The 21203-nt window shown below is 41.3% G+C and overlaps 1 protein-coding gene across 5 annotated transcripts in view; it reads right to left on the bottom strand.

Annotated features, from left to right (window-relative positions):
• Positions 1-1592: 1592 nt before the first annotated feature.
• The window catches only part of PLD1 (phospholipase D1), a 185413-nt gene continuing 165802 nt past the window's right edge, over positions 1593-21203 (bottom strand). For all 5 annotated transcript variants that reach the window (XM_037137477.2, XM_037137478.2, XM_037137473.2 and 2 more), the window contains 2 exons: positions 9834-9951; positions 1593-7707 (listed from right to left, as the gene is read on the bottom strand). In XM_037137477.2, coding sequence (XP_036993372.2) covers positions 7483-7707; positions 9834-9951 — 343 coding nt within the window. In that variant the 3' untranslated portion in view covers positions 1593-7482. The remainder of the gene's footprint in view (positions 7708-9833; positions 9952-21203) is intronic.

Below are 21203 nucleotides of genomic sequence, written 5' to 3'. Positions count from 1 at the left end.
TCTGATTTTAATTTATATAATTAATTCTACATCATGCAGCCACTCTGAAAAAATCCTCCTTGTTTCACACGCTCCCTCCCAGAAAGACTGAGGACTTGGGGGAAGAACACCTGTCAGTTTTCTCTTTCTCCACCAGAAGTCCTCTGTTTACACATCCAGCTGGCTTTTGTGCTGCATGAGTTCTCATTTGTCAGCCTTGTAGAATGACCCCGGGGTGCCCCCCAGAGCTGACAGCGCCTTCTGGCTTAAAGGAGGAGGCCAAAGGCTGACAGAGCCACCCAGGCAGCCCAGGGCTCCCTAACAGAGCTGCCTGGGACACGGCAGTTTGGACACAGCTTGGGGCCAGCTCTGGGTTGCAATCTTAACCATCTATTAACTGCTTGTGAAGCCAGCATTAGACTCTCCCATGTGTCTTGATTCCATCCTGAATCTGCACACAGCTAGGGCTCGGGGTCCAAGCTGGCGTTCCAGAAGCCTGGGTTGTGGTGAGCTGGTGGACAGCAGAGGCGTTAACTGAGGACCAGTCCCAGGCACCAGTGTGGAGGCGATATAGTCTGAACCAGGCCGGACAGGGAGCAGGTGGAACCAGGGCCTGAAGATGCTCTGGGCCCCTCTGCGTGGTTGGAGGGGTTTTGGTAAGTTAGGCTCAGAGAGAACGAGAGAAGCTGTGCTGGTCTAAACCTGCCAGTCATGAGTATCAGCAAGAGAACTTTCTAGTTCATGCCAGGTTTCTGACTTGGATTTCTAACCAGAATTGTTAATTCTAACAGGACAAGATGGGTTATGAAAAAATATTTTTAAATTACCTAACATGTTCCAGCTTTTTAGTTGCTTTCAACTCAATTTTTTAAAAAAGGTCTTTGTTCCATTCCCAGCCACGAATTTCTGTACTTCAAAATGCCTGAGCTCCTTACGTATAACCCTACCCCATTCTACTTCTGTCTGCCCCAACCCCCCACATTACTTTTCTGCAGGAAATAACAAAGTAACAGCTATTAAAGAGGGTTAAGTCAATGTCACACTGATTGCTTAAGATGGAAGCTATAGAGGAGACTCAGGCATGACCCCTAGAAAAAGAGCTTTAGCTTCTCTCTTTTTTTAAAAGGTTTTATTTATTTATTTTTAGAGAGAGGGGAGGGAGGAAGAGAGGGAGGGAAACATCAGTGTGTGGTTGCCTCTCACATGGCCCCTGCTGGGGACCTGGCCCACAACCTAGGCATGTGCCCTGACTGGGAATCGAACCAGTGACCCTTTGGTTAGCAGCCTGCACTCAATCCACTGAGCTACACCAGGCAGGGCAAGCTTTAGTTTCTCTTGAGAGAAGGAAGTCGTAGGTGGCTGACTGCCTGTGTGGTGCCCTACTATGCTGTTGGGGTGACTAACCATCTCAGTTTGCTTTGGAGAGAGGGGTTGCCTGGGAAGAGGCCCTGACCAACAAAGCCCCTAATGTTGGCTATTGTCATTGCTATTGGTAGTTGTGGTGATATTGTTGTTCCCTGATTCCTCCTCTCCTGTCCTCAGAGACTAGTATTTAGCTTATTCTAGTTTTTGTTGTTCTCAGCTTGGCAAAATTCAACACTTGTATCCAAATGTCTCTTTTTAAAAAGTGTATTAAATTTATTGGGGTGACAGTGGTTAATAAAATTACATGGGTTTCAAGTGTAAAATTCTATGACACATCATGGTGCCCGAGGTCCAATCTCATCCTGTCGCCATCTACAGGGGCTGCACAATACCCACCTTTTTATAGCAAAATGATAGGCAGGTGATTCAGTAACGACAATATCACACTCAAGCACACCATATGACATGTTAGGTGAAATGTTCAAATTCAAACTATAAATCATTACACCCACGTTATTACCCTACCAACCACACCCAAGCAGGAGTTACTTCTGCCGGACCTGGGCCCTGTATTTGACCCCCTTTACCCTTTACTGCACGCCCCCTGCCCCTCTTCTCTCTGGTAGTCACCACACTGTTCCCTGTGTCTATGAGTTTCATCTTATTTGTTCATTTGCAGCTTTCAGTTTGATATCCCACATTTGAGTGAAAGCACATGGTTCTTGACTTTCTTCATCTGACTTATTTCACTTAGCATGATATGCTCAAGATCCATCCATGCTGTTGCGAATGGCAGTACCTGGTCTTTCCTTACGGCTGGGCAGTGTTCCCCCAAACGCGTCCGGTTTCAGGAGCTCTGCTATTGTGCGAATGGCGGTCACTTGGACCTCCACTGAATATCCATTGACTACAAGGTGAGCACCATGAAGGTGGGGCACCTGCTCCGACTGGTTCACTGATGCGCCCCAGCATCCCCGCCGAACCTCACTCATTCTGTGCCATTTTAACAGCATGCTGGTCTTTTAGAAGAAACCAGCCACACCTCACCCGTCCATGGATGAGAGGACCGGGGGCAGAAGGGGCTGCCGCGACTCTGGAGTCGCCTTGGTAGCACGCAGGGGAGGGCTCGCAGGCACACATTCCTGTCTCCGGCTCCTGCGGACAGCACGCTGGCTCTCAAACCCCACGTGCACAATGAGGACTCTTGCTTTCAAATAGAGGGTCACTGGTGATTTCACACTTCTAATTGATTAACAAATATTTACATTTAAAAAAAAGCAGTTAAGGGACCCCCCAAAGAAAGTGTTGATTGTGAAGCTGAGACTAGATATATTTATTGTTTCCAATGCTTCACAGAAGAAAAATTCAGGGGAACTGAGTGTCTTAAGTTCACAGTTCTCATTCTGAAAACAAACCCTTATGCCTCTCCACCCTCCTTTATATAACACGTTAGATATAAACACCATCAACCATGCTGGCCTCTGAGTGTGCAGCTGGGAGAAGCCTGCTTTAGCTGGCAACTGAACCAAAACACGTGATTTTCATTCCTGAAAGGACTTCACCCTGTTCTTAGAATAAATCTACTGCAGAATGTTGGGCTGTGAGATGGGGAGACTTGAAAACCTTGTTTATGGAAGAGTTAAAACACACTCAAATCTGTTAGGTCGAGGTACTTTGTCTGGACATTCTTTGCTCTACCTTACCATCTTTTAAAAAAGCGTAGGGATCCTTCCTCTAGGCTAGAGACGATTTGCAGATTCCTTTACATGAAGACATGTAAGTGAACGGGCATGGCTGTGTTCAAATAAAACTTTAATTACAAAAAAAGGAAGCCCAGTCTTAGTTTGCCAAACCCTACTGCAATGGTGAGGCCAGGAGCTGGAGTTCTGCCCATGTTGGAACACTCTGAATGGATGCTAATCACCAAGTATTGGGGTTGTGTGTGAGGGAGACATGTGCTCCAGCCTCAATGCGCTGGTCTGATTTTTTTTAGAATGGTTGATAACAATGTCAGTGCCTTTGGTCCCGATCATTGTGTGTGAAGAATCCAAGTGGAGTCTACGTTTAGAGGGCATGATGTCCTATTCCACAGCACCAAAGTGAACTGAGATGAAATTCACTTAAATGCATTTACCTAGAATAAAGCAGACCATTGTAGCTACCTGGGAACTGGAAAGGGTAAGCAAGCCAGCATTAGGGTTGGATTGCTACCCAGTCTGACTTTAGAACTTAAAATTATTATTGTGAGTTTTCATTCACCCTATGTGTGACTACGTTTTGTTTTTAGGTTAGAAATTAAAATGGTATAAAAGAAAATTAAAAGAAATTAAGCCATAAAAATTTTGGTCCCTTTAATGAATTCTTCCAATCTTAAGTCAAAGCCAGTAATACCTCAGATATGAATTAAATGCCATTAGGAATCATATTATGGTACCTGCCCCCCATCCCCAAATAATGCAAATCCATTGATTCTTCACCTGCAACTTTTTGATAGATGCTGACAAACTCCTTTTCCAGTGAATTTTTAGATCCAAGAATTTCCCTCCCAAGGCCCATGCCTGGTAAAATCCACTTTATACCTCAAAACCGCCAATAATAATTGGCCTCAGAAGACCTTCCAGGAAATGAAAATATATTCCAAAGCATTCTTAAAATCTTTAGCATTTGCCCACTTTGTACGAGAGTGAGAGGGAAGGAAAGTCACAGAGGGTCCTCTTCAGCTCTGCTACACAGGGCAATGGGCACCTGAATGTGCTCAGTGGCGTACCATGCCAGGAATATTAACAAGAATGATTATCTCTGTTAAAGAATAACATGGTGTCAGTCACTTGTAAGTTAAATTGAAGATTTATTGTAGAGGCTTAATTCTGTTTCTATCCAGGAGACTCTGTTGTCCTCTAAAATGGCAGTGAGAAGGCACCCTGGTCGTGGACAAAGGCTGAAGGAACGAGGACTGGGCAGATGCAGAGAGCAGGCCAGTTCTTCGTGATGGACAGTACGTACTATCTGTCCTGCTGGGAGTCTTCCATCGGCAACCATTTCTGGGCTCACTGTTTTCATCTGGAGAAGCTGTTCGCTCACAATGTTACAGCTTCCCAAGTTATTACATAAGAGATTAGCTGCTCATTTTTGACTGTCTACAGATAAAATTTTCTTCCAAAGGTGGTAATAAGACCAACATTTTGTTTTACAATAACCCACTCAATCATCTAATGACCAGCTCTCTGGCTCTCTCTGTGATGCACTGTGGCTGAGAATTCAGAACATCCCCCTGAAGGGTGAGTCACCGAGTGGATACCTGACGCACAGCAAATGCCCGCACCAGACCTGCCGTGTTGAACATCCTCCCGACGACTCAGCTTGGACAGTCTGAATATCTTTAACAGGCTATGACCACTTCTTACCCTTCATTTCTTTAAATCATAGAATTTTCCTTCTTGAAAACAAAAATTATTGCAGATGATCGGAGTGTCAGGTACAGCATTAAATGTGTTCGGAAAGATTACAGTCTATTTGAAACACTGAATTGATTCATAATAGTTTTTCAAGGCTTTGGGTCATTTGCATTTTTAAGTTGATGCCAGACATTGGAAGGTCAAACTATCTGAGCTTCTGTTGGTAGTAATGGTGTCAGAGGAGGAAGGGTAACTAGGCCGCACAATACATCTCATGCCCACATCCCATGCGATTTTTAAAGAATGCCGCACAATGTAAACTGCTACTACAAAACAGGTAATTACCGCACTGGCTTTCCCATAAAACCCATCCAAGTAGATCTTGTATCTGCTCATCTTTGCAGATGAGCATTTTGCCTTTGAGAAGATGCAGTAGGAGAAAAACTTGCCATAGAAGCCAGCAGTAAAACTTCTTGTCCGAGACTGTAAGTTCTTCATTTCATTAGCTCTCTCTTCCACCTCCTGTATTTACCCAGCAGACATTTATGGAGCACCTTGTGTATGCTAAGCACGGTTCCAGCCTCTGGGGATACACTATGAATAACACACAGGAAAGTGTCCATCCTGGAGTGCTTACGTTCTAGTAGGGGAGATAGATGAGCACCTAAATACATAGTATCACAGGGTTTCGAAACAGCTTAGAGATGTCCTTCCTGAAATCTATGATAAAGCAAAAGGAGAGGCCAATAATGGACTGTAGGAATTTCACTAGACCCAGGTTCACCAAAGTTGGGTACATTTAATTGAGTCCTTCAACGACTCTGGGCCTCAGTTTCCTCATCTATAAAATGGGGTAGGTTGAATGAATTTTTTTAAAGGGCAAGGGTCCTTTTAGGCTCTTGTTTTTTTGTCATGGGTTTATACAAAATCCAGAATCAGTCTGTTGACTGTTCTACAGTTTAAAAAATGTTTAAAAATGAACTATAAAAAGTAGGTATTCCACATACACTCAACACTTTAAATGCCAATCTAAACTTCATAAATAGCAAATGCTCTATTTACAACTGCTGGAGAGTGAATTCTTGTTTCCATGATTAGCAATCTGAGAAAAACGTTATTCATTCATAAAAGCCTACTCACTTCCATTGTGGGTTACACAGTCTCACTTCACTTGTGAAAGTTCTCTAGCTGTGAAGTCCTCTCCTGGGTCTGACACTGTCTCTCTCCTGCTGACCCAGATCACTGACTCTGTGCCCCTCTTTAGCCTTTTCCACTATGAGCTCCACAAAAACGAGGGGGTGGGTGGGTCCTCTCTTCTTTGAAGAACAACCCTACAGGAGATTCTGTCCAGGCGACACACAGACATGCAAGCATTGCACCTACCTTGTGCTTTACGGACACAGGCCTTTTGGGAGCAACATTAGCTCTTCTGGCCCTAAGAACAGCTCTGCTTAGTAAAATTAGAGCTCTGGTGTACCAAAGGGTACTCTTGTCCAAAAAGAGAAACAAGAAAACAGTTTCCAGAACAATTCGCTGATTACAACAATATGAATAAATGAATATCCTCACCTCTGTCCCCCCAGTGGAATGTTAATGCATATTTAATAAGGCAACCAAAGTAGCCCATGTTTTGCAATCAATTAATTTTTCTTTAAGAAGATAACGCAACTAGAGAGCTGAATGTCAAATAAGGTCAGGCTCGCGCTTGTTAATTGCTACACAAGTTAGGAAACCTCTGATTCTCTTGAAAGACAAACTGCTTTCACTGGTTTCATTTTGAAATATAAAAACTCAAATTTCAGTCAATCCAGCAGCTAAGGATGGCAGGTAATTTTATCGGACTCTGAGGAATCTTCTCTTCTTATCTGGATCAGACACTACCCCCACCTTCCCCCAGCTCCCCCACAGGCTTCTGAAGGCCGCCTGCTCTGTGTTTCCGTTTGATCAGTTGCTGCGTAATCACATATCCTACTTGTGTTTCCAGATTTGATCAGGCGGGTCCTATCAGGGGGACACATCTTGTCAGTGCCTTTGGAGGCAAAGTGAAATCGCTGCCTCAATAACTGAATTTAATTCCTTCCTGTTGCTCAGCGGTGTCAAGGTATATATTATATAGCATCCGTGTTACCAGAACTGCCTCATGCGGACTGCTGTGGAGACTGAAGTCTTTACTGTCTGCCAGTCACTGAAGAGGAATAGTGACGGCACCCTCGCTGCAGTGAACACTGCCACTTCAGGACCAGACGGGCAAGGGCATTCCACGTAACCTTGAAGAACCTTGAAGCAGCATCGTGGTATCTTCTGACACTGAGCAAGATCTCCAACAGTGCCTGGACTATGAAATGAGGGCAGGCCCAGCAGATGTTAGCTTCGTAAATGAAGGTCTGAGAAGAACAAGGAGGTTCAGACAACTTTGGGCAACCTAGATCACAGTCAGAGGTCAGTTCTTGTTAGTAAAGAAAAGGCACTTTGGTGTACATTGTGGAATTTGAGTACGTGTTGACATTGTTGAGTAGATGCTGCCAATAAAAATGCAGTCCCTTTCCCACAGGACAGGCAGGAGGGAGAAAGCCCTGATGAGATTCAATGTCCTTACATCAGTGGGACTACAGCCCTTCCCAGCCAACCAGAATTGTCCATGGGTTGGGTACAAGAGTGCATTGGGCTGTTTTGGGTGGTCGAGGATCCTGGCAGCCACTGTGTGCAGTGCACTCCCTGGTGGAAGTCTCTGAGCCGGTACCTCTTAGGTCCAAACCTCCATGGGCACTATGGCTTCTTTGGTTCCAACAGAAGGCAGGAGGCTCTCCGCAGCCAAGAAGTAGAAGGGGAACTGCACCAAGAACCCACGGATCTTTTTCAGTTCTTCCTCAGCTCTAACGGGATCTTCCTTTGCCAGTATGGGCTTGGTTATAAAGTCTCTGAGCTGAATTAAATTGTGAACTTCATCACTGGGAAGGCACCGGAACACCTGGTTAAACACAAGAGAGTTGCTTTTCTTATTTCCTACAAAGAAACTGCCAGATCTGTTTCCTCCCGAAACTAAAAGTCATAGATAGATTCCTATATTCAATCCGCACAAATTATTAACCCCTGGATAAAGTCAAGCTCTTGGTAAGGAATTTCACTGATGATAATTTTTTTCTGGATAATAATCAATCTTTAATTTTAGATAATAATCTTTAGCTTCAGTGGAGGTTCTGGCTTAAGAGGAAAATTGCATAATTTATTTTCTCCAACTTTTTATTTTGGAAAATGTTCCTATCTATACTTTGACTTACAGTTATCAATCGTAAACTTATTTTTGCTCGTTGAAAATGAGTTTCAGACATCTTAACGCTTCACTTCTGAATACTTCAGCACGCACTCCTTCAGAACGAGGGCACGTGTCTGTATAATCATGATGCCATTCTTGCACCTCAGAAAATCAACTGCATGTCATTTAAGACAGAGTCCACACTCAGATTTACTCTAAAATGTCTTTGATAGCTGCTATCCCCCAGTCCAGGATACGAACAAGCTGTCCACTGCATTTTAAAAACTATGTTTTGAAAGACTCCCCACACATGACCTATTTGATCATGGCCTTGATTCTTGGCATGAAACAAGACTATGCAGTCATCATGTTTCTTAGGAATAATGAATTCCCGCTCTAAGGGACCCTGCAAGTCGTGAAGAAGAACACTCTTTACCCAATCTGACAGTCAATGGATCTCAGCCTGAATATTTACTCTGATGGAAAGCTGGCTACTTTGTGAAGTAACCTGTTTCACTGTTAGACAACCCTTAACTCTTGTACATAATCAATGGATAGAACTTACCAGGAAGTGCATTTCACCTCCCTAACAAATGGGGTAGGTTTTAAATACCTTTTCAAAATTAGAGCTATCCAAAAGAGGAAATGCCTCATTATTACTAAGTTTCACTACAAGGATGGACACCACTTACCATGTACTTGTGTGATAAATACATCTACCAGTGATAGACTATTCTTTATCCTTGTAAGTACCCTAGTAAATTATAGAAGAATGAGAGGCTCAGAATGTTACCTCACTCCACACAATCACATCACCCACAACTGGGTGAGATGGGCTGGGCCCAGGTCTGACTCACTTTTTAACCTCTTCTGCCTCTTTTCACTTTGTCACCAGACATGTACCAAGGCTGGGTGACCAACTGTGAAGGATGCCCCTGATGGATTCCTGGATTGGATGAGAGATCAGAATGCCCCTGAAGTCTCTTCTAAACCATCATCTATGATGCTTTTCAACACTTTGTTTTCTAATGTCTACTAAGAGGTATTTTAGTATGACTTGGAGTTATGAGGTCTGTCCAGAAAAAATCCAGCCATTATTAATAGAATGAGAATAGTTTGCATGGCATCGATGTAACCTGGCAAACAAGGAGAGTGGACTGGAATATGTATGCAGGAACAGTGACGATTTCACTGTACTAGTCAGTGGGGGGGCAGTAGATGCTGTTGAGTGAGCATGTGTACTGTGTGGTTGTTGTATTCAAAATGACTGAGCCAGTAGAGCAAGGCATCTGCATCAAATTTTGTGTGAAGCTTGAATATTCCTCTTCAGAAACTATCTGGATGATTCAGAAGGATGCAGCTATGGGAAACTGGTGATTGGCAGCTTCACCACAACAGTGTGCCTGCTCTCGTGCAGAACTTTTTGGTGAAACATCAAATCAACCAGGTGACTCAGCCCCGCTATTTGGCACCCTGTGACTTCTGGCTTTTCCCAAAACTAGAATCACTTTTGAAGGGAAGAGATTTCAGACCTTTGATGAGATTCAGGAAAAAACCAATGGTGCAGCTGATGGCAATTAGAACTGTGTGAGGTCCCATGGTGCCAACGTTGAAGGGGACTGAGGTGTCATTGTCCTACGTGCAATGTTTCTTGTATCTTGTATCTTCTTCAATAAATGTCTCTAGTTTTCATATTACATGGCTGTATACCTTCTGGACAGACCTCATATGTTGTTTTTTACACTCATTAATAATATACTGATTCCAATAATATACAGAAATAATGATGCGCTTTGGTGATGAGATTCAATAAAAAAAGGGCAGGGATATGTGAGACTTACCTTATCATAAATTGTAGCGTTTCGAGCTGCTGTTGAAACCCATATCTCCTTGAAGAATTTGTCACTCACTGGATCCTGAAGGTCCTCACTTGGGTCAGAAAGATAGCCAAGCACAAGCCTGAAATGCAAGTGTCCTCCAAACTGAGTAACCGAGACAAAGCAGTTTGCTGCAGGCATTGTTTCTAGTGGTAACTTCTTAAAATTCTGTATGTGTGCACATGTGTGTGTTTATATATATATGTGTGTGTGTGTGTGTTTATATATACATATATTTATATCTATATAATTACATATATCTCCCATGTTGCAAAACAAAACAAAAACTTCTAACTTGCTATGATACTTGAAAGACTTAACTGTTGGACAGGGAGAAAGCCTTAATTTTTATCTGACCATCCTTGTAGTTGGCCTAAGGATGTGAGAACCTTGGGGGATAGAATTAGCATTCACAACATGTGCCAGCAAATGTGCAAAGCCCCTTCCAAGAAGTATCTCAGTAAATCCTCAACAACCTTATAAAGAAGTAACTGTTATTATCTTCATTTTATAGGGAACTGAAGCACAGAGAGGTTCAGTAAGTTGTTCAAGGTCATACGGCTGGTAAGTGGTCGACCTGAAATTCTAACCAGAACCGTGAGATTCCCAAAGCTGTGCTCTTCACCATGACTTGGTCTTCCTATATTCATTTCTTCTTCCCTCCCTCCATCCCTCCCTTTCCTTCCCTCCTCTTGTCTGCCTGTCCAAGAACTATTTTGAATTCTAGGAAACACTAAGCAAATCCAAATGACATGGAGCCTCTCTGGGAAGATTTAAATTTGGTGGGTGAGTGTTGGGAACTGCTCTGCCTGGTTTCAGAAGTTGTAACCATTCCCCATGGATAAGTCTGAGTGAGCAACCTTCGGACTGTGAGCCACTAAGGAGACAAAGCTTGTCTCCCTGGCAGAAGCACTGCTTCTGCTTCATTCATCTCTGGCCCCAATGTTTGGTTGGTTAGTCAATGATGGGTAAGACCCCTGGCGGGGGGGCAACCTAAGCCAGACACGATCACTTGGGAGGCCATTATGGAAGGACTCAGGGGGCTGCAGCAAAGAGCGGGTGATGGACCCTAGCTCCCTGGCTATTCTGATATAGCCCAAGTCCCCATTTCTGTCTGGGAGAAGCGCTTCCTGGCTCTAATCCACTTAAGCCTAAAAACCTATGATGGGGAGGGCAGTGCAGCCCTTTGCCACCTAGAGAGGGTTCCGAGGTGATTGGGCATAAGAAAGAATTTGTAAAGTCCTGTGAAGCCTGCTTTGCTAAGAGTGCTTTCATTCATATGATAAGGGTCTGAGCAGGAAATGAGTATGTCTCCCACAGTTTTTGCAACCCACTTACCTGACAGACACTGACTCAGATTAAGGCCTTGGATTTCTTTGAAATGTTATCTATTTTTTTGATCCTTGCCGCCTGACATTGATTGATGAGCTCTACCTGTATTCCTGTGTATTACAAACCTAATAAAAGCCACTGAGGAAAGGGCTCTTGGTCCTTCTCCTTTGAGAGACTGACCACCTCTCCTCCCCAAGCAGAGCATGTCTTGGTAGTTTTATTTTCGTCCGCGGCGGATGGGGGGGACTTGCGAGCAGTTTCCCCCATAGGTGAGATAGATAATGAATACATAATCACCCTCAAGAGAATTAATTAAAATTTTGATAAATACCAGGTGTGCTTTAAGAGCATGAGCTAGGAGTAATTAGGGAGGCTTTGAATTTTGGCTACCTGTCTATCTAACCCCACCCACCATCTTTTAGAATTCAATACAAAGTCACTTCCATAAAACTTTTTATGGCTCCCCCCGTTTCAGTCTCCTGCTTGTCCCTGTCACTCCCAGGACTGAGCATTCTGTAATTCATATACACCGTATTTTTATCAGAGCACCTGTGATGCTTGATGCATTTTTGGGGGGTTTCTAACAGGTCTACTTCTAGCATATAAATTCTTTGAAAGAAAATGACTTAGCTACTCTCAGATCCCCAGAGTGCCCGGCATAAAAGTATCCACATATTAGATCTTGTCTGAATTGATTATATATAAACATGGGACTAGAAATAAAAAATTCTCATGCCAAGCAAGACAAGTTTTAGAGGTCATATTTGAAAATTATAAAAACCCTGCACTTACAGAAGATCTTAAGGTTAAAAAGTCCTCCCACCTTGTGAGGTAGATGGTACATGATTCCCATTTTGCAGATGGGAAACTAAGTTTGGAGACATAATAGTACTAGAGGTAAAATTCAAACTGAGCCTAAACTAAAGCCCTTTGCTCACATGCCTGGTGGGTTTAAAGAATATCAAAAAGGCTTGTGCAACACTGGAAACAAGTGGGGGAAAGGCCTGACGGACGTGGGCTTTCACACCAAGTGAAACTGGACATACTGCAGACATGGGAGCAGAGGACTGACAAGGACCTGACCTGCATATTAAAATACGGCTGCTGTGTTGAAGAAAGACGGAGCAGGGCAAGAGTTGGAACAGGGACAGTAGTTGGGAGTTACTACAGTGATCCAGGTGACAGATGATGGTGTCTTGGGCGGTGGGGAAAAAGGTGGAGCCAACATGTTTTACTGATTATGTAGGTGTGGGGTGTGAGAAAAAGTGAGACATCAAAGATGACCAGCAGGCTTTTGGCTTGAGCAACAAGGAGAGTGCAGTTGCCATTAGCTGAGACTCGAAAGTCTGAGGGTAGAGCCAGTTTGTGGGGGAAGATTAGGAATTCAATTTTAAACTTCTTGGAATATCTATTAAATATTCAAGTGGCAATGTTAAGTAGGCAGTTGGAGAAGTGGATCTGGAGTTTGAGAGAGAAGGCTTGGTTGGAGATATACATTTTATAATTGCCCACACATGTAGATTCATAAAGCCATGTGACTTTAACTGGGTTTAACTAATGGATGTTTTTCTCTCTCTCTCCCTCTCAAATCAATAACCATAACCTCAGATGAGAATTAAAAAAAAATTTCCATACATGCACCCTTAACCATGGCGCGGTCCCAGGTGTCTCCAACTTACCAGCTCCTGTACAAGCTGAGCCAGGCTTACAGAGATTAAACAGCATCTCACTTTAGTTTTAGTCTGCATCTTTTTCTGCTATACAAACATTCTTTAAAATAAGTGGATCTGGCACCAGGGGCTCAGTAGTAATATTAAAATTTTGTAACCTCAAAATTCTATTTCCACTTCAAATGTGTTCTTAAGACAATTCAGAAATAACTTTTACAAAGGTCTTAAGGGATGATATTTGCACATGGACGCTGCTACTCATTAAGATCCGAAGCTAAATTTTACTGCACCTAATTTGAGGGCTGGTACGAGTTACAATACAAAGTTGATTACAATAATACCTTTAATTGGGTCAGATCTAACTAGCTGAAAATTGAGCCAAAAGAGTATTTCTGTGACGTGACTTTTAAATTAGAACAAGAGGTGAGGTAATGTGTCTACCAAGGTATCAGTGAGGAGCTCGTATGCAGAGGAAGTATTTAAATAAGTCTACAACAGACAATATCTAGTAATAAATTATTTTCCGTCAGTTTTTAAATTATAATAAACATATTAAAATGCGCAGTCAAAATAATATGAAGTATTTGTGGTATTTTTTTGAGGACTAAGATTCCAGAGAAAAATTAGATTGCTTTTATGTTGATGTACATAGTGGCAATTATTTAAAGTTTAATTGTTTATGCATCAGTGGGACAATAGAAAAACTGCACAAAATTGTTTCTGCTCTTTCCATTCCTCTTGTCTTCGCTTTAAATGATTCTGACTCTGCTTGTGTGGATAATGGCTTCTGTTGAGTGATGGCTATGTCTGCAACGTTTGGATAATTTTCTAGGACTTAATGAGCTGTTCGGCACGTAGCTGTAACATTCAGTGCAGCGCCCCGATGATTGATGCTACTTAGAATTGATTTCACATTAAAATGTGTCTATTTTTATTCAAAAATAGTTTAGATGGAAAATGGATTGAAGTTGAATTTTTAAGGGAAAAAAATGGCTGTGCTCTAAGCCACAATATTTATCTTTGAGACTATTTCCTACTAAAAAGGGCTAAAATTGATACCAGGTTTTTGTGGTGCTTTTTATTACATTATCTGTGTACGGCATTGTGGCAAAATAAAAATGACTGTTCAAGAACAACTGCCTCTTTAAGAGAGCTTGAAAATTGCCAGGAAAAATAAAAGTATCTAGGAGTAAACTTAGCACGTCATGCATTGGATCAGCATGAAAAAATAAAAGTAAAACTTGAATGATTACTTAAGAACAACACCTGTCCCTTTAAGCCTTATTGAAGAACAAAAAAAATTAAGATTTTTTTTTATTTTTAGAGAGAAGGGAGGGAGAAAGAGAGGGAGAGAAACATTGATGCATGAGAGAAACAAACATCAATTGTTTGCCTCTTGTGTGCCCCCAACTGGGTACCTGGCCCACAACCCAGGCATGTGCCCTGACCAGGAATCGAACTGGTGACCTTTAGGTTTGTGGGATGACACCCAATCTGCTGAGGCACATCAGTCAGGACAGAAAAAAACCTTTTTTGAAATAAATTGAAGCCTATACCTTATTCTTCAATAGGATGACTCAGTATTATAAAGATGTCAATTCTTTTTCTACTAATCTATAAATCCACTGTAAGCCTAATTAAAAAAAAAACTAAGAGAACTTGAATAAATAACTCAAAAGTTCTTGTGTGACTTCCGCCAAGATGGAGGTGTAGGTGGAACCACCTTGCCTCCGTGCACAACCAAATCTAAGAACAACTATTTTTAACAACAATAAACACAACCAAGCCACACAGAAAATCGACAATACGGAGTCCAAAGACAACTAAATGCTCAGCTAAACCGGTAAGAAGAGCGAAGCCAGCAGCGGAGCAGGTTAGCAAGAAAAATTCCCCGAACGGGTGGTGCGAGAACGGGTGGTGCACGAGCAGCCGAAGGTGCAGATCGCGGGCTGGCTATGGGAGCAAACAGGGAAGAGGCGTAGCGGGCTGTCTGCGGTCGGTCGCACATCTGCATGAGGATAAACCAGTGAGGAGGGGAGCCTTCGGGGGCAGCAGGCTCGCACAATTCCGATCGGATAAACAGGCCCAGCGCGAGTGGTGTGACTGGACGGGCTGGGCTAGCGGAGAGGACCGCCATTGCTCCCTCTCTGACCACGCCCCCACACACAGCGTCACAAACCAGCGACCTGGGTCGCCCCCTCCTGGTAAACAACTAAGGCTTCGCTCCGCTTACTTAACGGCACAAATAGACCAAAAATGGCTCTAGGGCAACTCAGAGCCCCAGAACCGATCAATCTAAGCGATGAAGAAATAGCCAGTCTTTCAGATGCACAGTTCAAAATACTGGTTATCAGGATCCTTATAGAACTGGTTGATTTTAGTCACAAATTAGAGAAACATATGGAAGCTAAACTAATTGAAATGAATGGTAATACAAAGGAAACCAATAGTAATGGAAAGGAGATTGGGACTCAAATCAATGGAGTGGACCAGAAGGAAGAAAAAAATGGTCAAACAGAAAAGAATGAAGAAACAAGAATTCAAAAAAATGAGGAGAAGCTTAGGAACCTCCAGGACATCTTTAAACGTTCCAACATTCGAATTATAGGGGTACCAGAAGGGGAAGAGTCACGAGTGGAAACCTTATTTGAACAAATAATAAAAGAGAACTTCCCCATTCTGGCAGAGGGAAATAGACTTCCAGGAAATCCAGGAAGCTCAGAGAGTCCCAAAGAAGTTGGACCCAAGAAGAAACACACCAGGGCACATCATCATTACATTAGCCAAGATTAAAATGAAGGAGAGAATCCTAGAAGCAGCAAGAGCTAAGGGGACAGTCACCTACAAAGGAGTTCCCATCAGACTGCCAGCTGATTTCTCAAAAGAGACCTTACAGGCAAGAAGGGGCTGGAAAGAGGTATTCCAAGTCATGAAAACCAAAGACCTACAACCAATATTGCTCTATCCAGCAAAGTTTTCATTTAGAATGGAAGGACAGATAAAGTGCTTCTCAGATAAGACCAAATTCAAGGAGTTCATCATCACCAAGCCCTTATTATATGAAATGTTAAAGGGACTTACCTAAGAAAAAGAAGATAAAAAAAATGAACAGTGAAAGGACAGCAAACTCACAGTTAGTAACAACCACACCTAAAACAAAAGCAAACTAAGAGGACAGCTAGATCAGGAGCAGAACCATAGAAATGAAGATCACATGGAGGGTTAGCAACAGGGGAGTGGGAGGAGGAGAAGGGGGGAGAAGGTACAGAAAATAAGTAGCATAGACAGTAGATAGAAAATAGATAGGGGGAGGGTAAGAATAGTAGGGGAAATACAGAATCTAAGGAATTTGAGACACGTGTTCATGAACTAAAGGGGGAAATGGTGGGGAAGGGGTATGCAGGGTGGAGGGGAATGGAGGGGGGGAATAGAATAAATGTAATGGCATAATCAGTAAAAAAGTTAAAAAAAAAGTTCTTGTGTAACAATGAATGTTTAAGAGTAGCCAAGATTATTCTGGGAAGGGGTATGGTGAGAAGTGTCAAAATTCATTGCTGTAGTGATTAAAATGTATCCAACTGCAAGTAAACAGACTTTCAAGAGAACCTAGTGGAGAGACTAGAGCCGCCGGTATGTGGCTATTCGGCGTATCAGAGGCGTTGCCGGTCAGACAGGCAAAGAGCACCTGCATACCCAGCATGCAGTTCTGGGTCAGCTGACTGGTTGGGGGAGAATGTTAGCGTTCCCACCTCATTTCTTACACCCGAGTAAATTACAGATGTTAAATGCAAAACATAATATCAAATAAGTACTAGAAAAATATAGGTACATATTTAATCTTCAGCTGGTAAAGCCATGCTAAACATATAAGAAAAGGGAGGAGAGAAAAAAGAAAAAAACTGATAGATTGATTAATAAGAGTTGAAGTTTCCCCTAAATACTTTAAATATGGCTATGAAGCAATTAAAAATCAGGTGGGCAACAAATGTCACATAGTAATTTAGAGTTAATTATAAATCATTCAAAGAAAATAAAACATTCCAACTGGGCAAAGAACATGAGTAGGCTAGACATTCTACAAGAGAACAATTACACATGGCTAATGAATCCATTTTTGAAAACCCTCAAAACGCAAATTAAAATGATGAAATTCCACTTGGAATCCAACAGCTTGGCAAAGACTAAACAAAATACAGAACTCAGGAAAGGTGGGGGGAATAAGCCTTCTAAACACTGCTGGGGTCACAGTAGAAGCTTAGAGGGTAAAGAACCCTGCCCGCTTCCTTTGACTAGAAATTCCACAGTTAGGATTTGGTTAAAGAAACAATAAAACGTAAAGAAGATGCTATGTACAAACACGCCATCTTTTTATATCAGCAGAAAATCTGCCTATCAATGAGGTGTTAGTTAAAGGAATTATGGCTGACTCATGGGATGCAACACAATGCAGCCATGTTATAGAATACTTGACATGGGAGAGTGTGTGTAACATTATTTAAATAATTAAAAAGTCTGTAGAACTGTAAGATCCCAATGATGTGTTTTTAAAAAGAAATACATTATAGCTATATGCATATATATAAAGCGTAATGATATACATAAAATGTTAATATGGTTAGCACTGAGTGGTAGGATTACAAATAAATTTGAATTTTAATTGCTTTTCTGTGTTTGCCAAATTTTCTGCAATGAAAATACATGTGTTGTAATCAGAAACTTCTACTGCTATAATTATTATACATTTAGTAAGTTACAAAGAAGCCCACCACTTTAAAGGAAAGATTTCAGTTCACAGAACTGGAAAGATGTGACATTTACTTCTAGTTTACACGAGAAATATTTTTTTCCTTATCTATGCGGCAGTTGGCAATCATTGATTGATCAGCAGGGTACTAATTTTAAACTCTCCAGAGCTAAGCAAAACACATTAGAAGCTAATTTGAGTATCAATGGTTTAAAAAAAATCTTACTAGCGAGACAATTAGTAACCAAGGCAATATAGACAGCAATAAAAACTGTGAGAAGGTATTGACAGCCGAATTTTGAGGGATGGATTTGCTGAGCTGCTGGGGCAGAGAGAGCAGAGTGAACCATCTCTGAATGGAAGCTCGTACTGATTTTCAAAAGCAGAGTCTGGAATTAGGAATGAGGGAATGGCCCCAGCATTTGCAGAAAGGGAAGTGCTCATTTCGTGCCCACCTGTAAGTGAACCAGTTTCCAAATGCAACCATTAATACCAGAAGGGCGAAACAGCAGTGTCACATGTGTCTGTGTGGTGCCTTCCCCCCAAAACAGCTTAAAGCACTGCCCTCGCTCAGGGACACTTGCTGCCTCTCACTGTGAAATCCAATCCTGGCAAGTACAGTTCTAGAATCACGATTGCGCACTTACTGCAAAAACCTGGAGGTGGGAGTGTGGTCGGGTGTCCACAGCCAGTGGGGAGCTCAGTGTGTCTCAGTGAGCAAGTGAAGAGTGCAAGGACATAAGAATCCACAGTGGAGTTAGATTCTAGAAGGACCACTGACCCCTAAGCCTAGACTGCCAGGGTTGGGGCAGGGCCAGTGAGAGCAAAGCCCTAGAAAGTCCTCAGCAACAATGAAATGAAAGACTCATCTAGGGCTACGCAGCCCTTGCTTCCTAACCCTCTGATCTATCTGCTTGCCTGCAAGTTTATTTAAAAATCAGATCTTCTTGCAGAAGATCAAAAATATTCCATGTCTGGAGTCATTTTAAATGAGAACCAAAGTTTCCACGTTCAGATTTAACACTGGAAAAAGCATTTAATAAAATCCAGGACCCATTTAGGATAAAAACTCTGAGCAAAGGAGAAGTAGGGGATCATACCTCAATGTAGTAAAAAACACATACGACAAACCCACAACCAACATCATACCCAATAAACAAAAACTAAGTGTTTCCCTTATTGGGGACAAGACGGATGTCTGCTTTAACCACTCTCATTCACCATAGTACTGGAAGTCCTAGCCATAGCAATCAGACAAGAAGAAATAAACAGCATTCAAATAAGAAAGTAGTAAAACTCGTTATTTGCAGATGACATGATATTGTATATAGAGAACCCTAATGAGTCCAGAAAAATAAAACAAAACAACCTACTAGGACTAGTAAATAAATTCAATAAAGTAGCAAAATACAAAATAAATATCCAGAAATCAGTTCCATTTTTATACCAATAACGAGCTATCATAGGGGAAACTAAGAAAACAATCCCATTTACAATTGCTTCGAAAAACATAAAATAACTAGGAATAAATTTAACCAGATGTAAAAGATCTGTATTTGGAAAATTGTGAGGCACTGAAGAAGATACATATAAGTGGAGGCAGGCACATACCATGTTCACGCATAGGAAGAATTAACATCATTAAAATGTCTGTACTACCCAAAGCAATCTATAGATTCAATGCAATTCCTATCAAGTTTCCAATGACATATTTCACAGAACTAGAACAAATATTTAAAAATTTTATATGGAATCACAAAAGGCCCTGCACAGCAACAGTGATCCTGAGAAAGAACAACAAAGTTGGAGGAATCACACTACCTAATATCAAACTGTACTGCAAGGCAATAATAATCAAAACAGCCTTGGACTGGCATAAAAACAGACATATAGACCAATGGAACAGAATAAAGAGCCCAGAAATAAATTCATAACTTTATGGTCAATTAATATTTGACAAAGGAAGCAAGAATATACAATGGGGTAAAAATAGTCTATTCAATAAATGATGTTGGGAAAATTGAACAGATATATGCAAAAAAATGAAACTAGACCACATTCTTAACATTATACACTAGAATAAAATCAAAATGAATTAAAGACTTAAATGTTAGACTTAAAACCATAAAATCCTAGAAGAAACTTAGACAATAAAATCTCAGACATCTTCCATATTTTTTTCTGATACATTGCCTTAGGCGAGAGAAACAAAAGAAAAAATAAACAAATGTAACTATATCAAACTAAAAAGTATTTGCACAGCAAAGGAAACAAACCATTAGCAAAGTGAAGTGATAACTCACTGAATGGGAGAACATATTCACCCATACATCTGATAAGGGCTTAATATCCAAAATTTATAAGGAACTTATAAACTCAACACCAAAAAAAAAATCCAATTAAGAAATGGGCAAAGGACCTGAGTAGACACTTCTCCAAAAAAAACATACAAATGGCCAATAGACATATGACAAAATGTTCAATGTCACTAATCATCAGAGAAATGCAAGTTAAAACTGCGATGAGATATCATCTCACATCCGTCAGAACGGCCATCATCAATAAAAGAACAAACAACAAGTGTTGGTGAGGATATACAGAAAAGGGAACTCTCATGCACTGTTGGTGGGAATATAGACTGGTGCAGCCACTGTGGAAAGCAGTATAAAGTTATCCTAAAAATTAAAAACGGAGCTGTCTTTTGACCCAGTGATTGCACTTCTGGGAGCATATCCAATTCCACTTCTGGTAATACATGCATGTCTATGTTCATTCCAGAATTATTTACAACAACCAAGATTTGGAAGCAGTTCAAATGCCCATCAATAAATGAGTAAATAAAATGGCTGTAGTACATTTATATTTACTCAATGGAATACTACTCAGCCATAAAAAGGAGGACATCTTTGCAACAGCATGAGTGGACCTGGAAACTATTATGCTAAGAGAAATAAGTCAGTCAGAGAAAGACAAGTACCATATAACTTCACTTAAGTGTGAAATCTAATGAACAAAATAAATTAACAAACACAGTGGAGACAGACTCATGGATACAGGGAACAGACTGACAACCATCAGAGGGGAGGGGATTGGGGGATGGGTGAGAAGGGTGAAGGGATTAAGGGAAAAAGAAGGAAAGAAAGACTCGTGGATATAGACAACAGTATGAAATTGCCAGAAGGAAAGGAATGGGGGCAAACAGAAGAGGGTTAAGGGGAGATAAATGGTGACAGAAGGAGACTTGACTTGGGGTGGTGAACACACAACACAGTACACAGATGATGTGTTATAGAATTGTACACCTGAAACCTACATAATTTTATTAACCAATGTCACGCCTATAAATGCAATAAATAAGTAAATAAATAAAATATTAAAAAGAATAAATTTTAATACCAGTATTTTGGGGCATTCTCCTTTAATAATTTTTATTATATCTTTGTATTACTGGAACTATTTCAATTTCTAAGAATTGAGCTCACTATAAAAACTTAAATAGACACTAGATGGTATGACCTGGCCTGGTCCCAGGTCCATTCATAGGTTTAAAACGCTGGTTTCCTCTATTATAGATAAACATAATAAAAA

Source organism: Artibeus jamaicensis, unplaced genomic scaffold (assembly GCF_021234435.1).
Source record: "Artibeus jamaicensis isolate MK-2021 breed Jamaican fruit bat unplaced genomic scaffold, CSHL_Jam_final scaffold_474, whole genome shotgun sequence".
In the NCBI taxonomy this organism is placed as follows: domain Eukaryota; kingdom Metazoa; phylum Chordata; class Mammalia; order Chiroptera; family Phyllostomidae; genus Artibeus; species Artibeus jamaicensis.
This window is presented reverse-complemented; position numbering and strand designations above follow the sequence as displayed.